The sequence below is a fragment of the Lacerta agilis genome, chromosome 8 (assembly GCF_009819535.1).
Source record: "Lacerta agilis isolate rLacAgi1 chromosome 8, rLacAgi1.pri, whole genome shotgun sequence".
Lineage (NCBI taxonomy): Eukaryota > Metazoa > Chordata > Lepidosauria > Squamata > Lacertidae > Lacerta > Lacerta agilis.
The window spans coordinates 33524162-33528924 of record NC_046319.1 but is presented as its reverse complement, the minus strand read 5'-3'; the positions used below and the strand labels follow the sequence as shown (position 1 = coordinate 33528924).

The 4763-nt window shown below is 40.9% G+C and overlaps 1 protein-coding gene across 1 annotated transcript; it reads left to right on the top strand.

Annotated features, from left to right (window-relative positions):
- Positions 1 to 766: 766 nt before the first annotated feature.
- Positions 767 to 3965, top strand: LOC117050896 (arylamine N-acetyltransferase, pineal gland isozyme NAT-10-like). Its single transcript, XM_033156831.1, has 2 exons — positions 767 to 1285; positions 2505 to 3965. The coding sequence occupies exon 2, from the start codon at positions 2510 to 2512 to the stop codon at positions 3380 to 3382; it is 873 nt and encodes a 290-aa protein (XP_033012722.1). The 5' UTR covers positions 767 to 1285; positions 2505 to 2509; the 3' UTR covers positions 3383 to 3965.
- The last annotated feature ends 798 nt before the right edge of the window (positions 3966 to 4763 follow it).

The following is a 4763-nucleotide window of genomic DNA, read 5'->3' as shown; positions in this document are numbered from 1 at the left end:
ATTCTACTTGGAATTAACTGACTGCCTTAGAGACATTAATTTTAATAGGTCTACTCTGAGAAGGATTTAGTCAGCAACAACCCATTGAAATTAATGGACACGACTAATTTAGGTCCATTAATTTTATTAAGGATACTCTCATTAGAACTTAAGAAGCATAACGATCTCTGTGATATCTGGCCAATTCTAATCTAGCATCACCGTTCTCAGTGGCCAACCAGATGCCCATGAGAAGCCTACAAGCAGAACGAAGGCACAATAGCAGCTCTACCCTCCTGCAGCTTCAGTAACTAATTCAGAAGTTACTCCCTCACTATATATAAGGGGCTGGTGACTTCTGTTTCAGTGTATCTGAAGAAGTGTGCATGCACACGAAAGCTCATACCAAGAACAAACTTAGTTGGTCTCTAAGGTGCTACTGGAATGATTTTTTTTTTTTTTTTTTGACTATGGCAGACCAACATGGCTACCTATCTGTAACTGGAACTATGGAAGGCACCACATTGAGCTGCATGAAATGGAAGTCCATCAACCTCACCAAGAAACTTGCACATGTACAGACCGACATCTTCTTTCTGACTAAATGCAAGAACCTGGACATTATACCTAAGGGTCTTAGAATTAAGAACCCTCTACAATCCACTTATCCTACTGAATATGCAAGGAAACTGCACACGAAATCACATACCAAGAACAAACTTAGTTGGTCTCTAAGGTGCTACTGTAGGGATTTTTTTTTATTTTTGATTTTTTTTTAATTCAGAAGTGTTACTGTCTCTGAGCATGGAGACACAGCATAGCCATTCCGGCTAGTAGCTATTGATAGCCTTATCCTCCATGAATTTGTCTCGCCCTCTTTTCGAGCCATCCAAGTTTGTCACCATCACTATATTGTGAGCGAGCGACTCTGCAGTGCTGGATACAAGCTACTGATTTCAGTGGTCCAATGCCCCATATTACGTGTCCAGCTGCTTCTCATATCAAGCAAGCTGTTTTGTCGTGTTAGGACAACTCTTTTAAAAAGTTAAGAACCAAAGTTCAATCAGTTCATGGATCAGTGGAACTGGAATATATGCAGACATTTCAGATGGACTTTCTCCCCTCCAAGCTTTTTAATGACCAACCCCCAATAAGACGATAGAGAGAGGGGGGGCAAGAACGGAAGAATTAAGATCTTTGCAGATCTGAAGTTGAAAAATCCAGCTCAGCTCTTTATACACACAGTACAGCAGACTGCAATCTGAAAAGCACAGGGAAATCTCAAAACAAAAAACAGATAAAACAGGTAAGATACTTTTTGTTTTGTTTTTCTTAAGAGCAACTTTAACTGGTGTAGACCCTTGGATTTTGGATAGGTCCTCCTGGTTCTGCTATAGCCTGCAGATCTCCATCTGGCCACAACCAATAACCTGATCTTTTCTGTCGTGGTGCTGGAATGGCTTCTTCCAGAAATAAGAAATGCACCAACTTTGAAATCATTTCATTGGATGCTGAACACTTACTTGCCTTCGCTGGCTGTCCATGTTAGTCGCTGTAGAATTTTAAGCAATTCTAAGTATATTGATTGAGCTTGATTTTAAAAGAGTTTGTATTTTTTTGTGTTGTATTTGTCTATTTTTGAATTGCATTTTATGCAACTGTACACCATCTTGAAATGTTCCCATAATAGCAGTACAGTTGTACCTTGGAAGTCGAACAGCTTAGTTCCCGAATGTTTTGGCTCCCGAACGTTGCAAACCCGGAAGTGACTGTTTGTGAACTGTTTTTGGAAGCCAAACATCCAACGGGGCTTCTGCAGCTTCTGATTGGCTGCAGGAGCTTCCTGCAGCCAATCAGAAGCTGTGCTTTGGTTTTCAAACATTTTGGAAGTCGAACGGACTTCCGGAATGGATTCCATTCAACTTCCAAGGTACGACTGTATATAAATATCTTAATTCATGTATAAATTTCTGCTGAATGTGTAAAACTGCTTAGACTGAGTCAGACCATTAATCTATTTGTCCACTTGAGGTGGTGGTGGCTCTAGGGGGGCTCAGGCAGAGGAAGCAGTTTTATACCAAGTCAGACCATTTGTACATATAACATAATATTGCCTACACTGACTGGCAGTTACCCTCCCACAGTAATCTTTCATGGCCCTACCTGGAGATGTTAAGAAACCTGGCACCTTCTGTATGCAAAGCACCTCCTCTGCTAAAGAGCTACAGCCCTTGTTACTGCTGCAGAAAACACAACCTCCACAAACAAACCAGTTCACCATACTCAACACATGCATACCAGGTTGCAAGAACAGAGCACTATCAAAGGAGGGTCTTTGTTAGGCACTTAGTAGATCTAAACAGGTATTTTGTTCCTGCACATCTCTGCTTCAGCTATGCAACTTCTTTGATGCTACTCTCCTTAAATAGATTCAGAGAAACCACTGTGCAAGCTGGCAGGATGGGGAAAGAACCCTTTCAGGCTGTCATCATTTTTAATTAGCTGCTTTAACATTTGCCTTCCAGGAAACATGAACATTGAAGAATATTTCACAAGAATCGGCTACAAAGGCTCTCTCGAAAAACTGGATTTTGGAACCTTAGCGACGATCTTCCAGCACCACATACGAGCTGTGCCCTTTGAAAACCTCAGCATCCACTGCGGGGAGACGATTACTCTAGACTTAGATCATGTTTACAACAAGATCGTGAAGGAAAAACGAGGAGGTTGGTGCATGGAGAACAACCAGCTTTTGTCTTGGGTTCTGAAAAAGCTGGGATATAACACCACCATACTGGGAGCTTATGTTTATAACCCGCAGCAAAATGCCTATGCCACTCAAATGACCCATCTCATCATCAAGGTGGCTATTGACGAGAGAGCCTACATCGTTGATGCAGGCTTTGGTGTCTCCTACCAAATGTGGCAACCGTTGGAGCTGGTGTCTGGCAAAGACCAGCCACAAATGCCTGGGATCTTTCGTTTCACAGAAGACAACGGTATTTGGTACTATGAGAAAATAAGAAGGAAACAATACATTCCCAATCAAAACTTTGCCAACTCAGATCTCTTGGAAAAAAGGGAGCGCAGGAGTATCTACCTGTTCAGCCTTGAGCCAAGGACAGTAGAAGACTTTCGGTTCCAGTGCTCCTATCTCCAAACGTCCCCAGATTCCGTGTTTACTAAGAAATCTATCTGCAGCCTCCAGACCAATGATGGGTTTAGGGCTTTGATTGGATGGACACTCGTGGAGACAAAATTTAACCACATGGAAGGCACAGATCTGGTGAAGCACACAACACTGAGCGATGACGAGGTGGAGAAAACACTGAGAGAGAAATTTGGTGTAACTCTGGAGAACAAGCTTGTTCCTATTAACATCAAAGCGACGTATACCATCTAGTGTAGAAAACAAAACATGGCACAATGCTATGCAATTGCAACAAGCTTTACCATCTTCTTAAATCCATTGTTCTGTAAATTGCAGTTGTGATTAAAACCTGTCCATAAGCTGTAAGCACCCCATGCTAGGCAGAAGAGGATAATTGTATATTGTGGGTTTTTTTCACCAGCACTGACAACCCTGTAGATGCAAACCAGTGACTGCGAAGTACTTAACATGTCTTGGATAATGAATTTTGAAACGATTTAAGCACTTCAAAATGGAGGAATCTGCATTTCACATTTTATTAAGTTACATGGATCTGAATGCAAAGCAGGACTTGCTCCGATGTGTACCCAGAACTAATGTGTGAACGAAGGATACTCCATTCATTTCAATACAGGAAACTCGTCTAAAGGAATGTTTTTAAGCAAACTGCCTTCCTTTATTAACATAAAATGGGGGCAGCCCTACAAATTCATGAAAAAAATGACTCATATGGGCTTATTAACTCTAAGGAAATGGGAATTTTAGAATTCAAATATCTTAGCTGCCAACAAGCTAGTTCACATTAAAAGCTACATGACCTAAAATGTCAGCAACAGACTGAACTCACCCTCTCTTCTTACCCCTAGAGTCTAATGCTGATCATCTTTTACGGAGCTCTGCACAGGTATTGTGAAGGGGAAGCTTTAATTAAAATACCTCATATACTCATCTCGGATTTGTGAGGGCACATACTTCTGACGAACACAATATTTAATATAGTGAGCAAGCGGTGAAAATCCTATGTGAAGCCTTAATCTGAAAAATATGGATATTGATATAATTTTAATTACACGGACTAATATTGACAGAGGCTTTTGCTCCATTTTCCATTTATTTCTGTTCATATATACACTGGTAACACTTGTGAGAGGTATACTTAAGTCACCAGCGCTAATGAAGTCTTGGTCTGTGTAGTTCCCCCACCTGCTTTATGGATCTGCTATTACATTGCTTAAAGTTCCTCCAAGCCAATCGGAAAATCCTGCCGCTTCATATCTCTATAGACTATTTTGTATGTAGCTTACTGCACAGCAAGTTCTTATTGGAGAAATGACTTTCTGGTCCTTATGAAGCTGTCCATGTTTTGGGGGGAATCCACTCAACCATTTGGAATGTTGGACTTTTAAAAAAAAACAGCTTCTGCAACAAAAATAAAACTCCACAGAAGACAAAGCGAGAAATGTGCTTCAGTGTTTAATTCTGATTTTACAACTCCACAGGGTTGAAGAGAACTGCAAAATGCCTGGAGGATCTGGCCTGCTTCCACTGTTTATTCATTTCCACTATTTAACTGAATACAAGTGGGTGAAAGTCCCAGTAAAATTTTACTTAGCAAGATGGGGAGGACAGTAAC

Coding starts and splice junctions, on each gene's coding strand:
- LOC117050896 (XM_033156831.1), top strand. CDS start 2,510: ATGAACATTGAAGAATATTTCACAAGAATCGGCTACAAAGGCTCTCTC.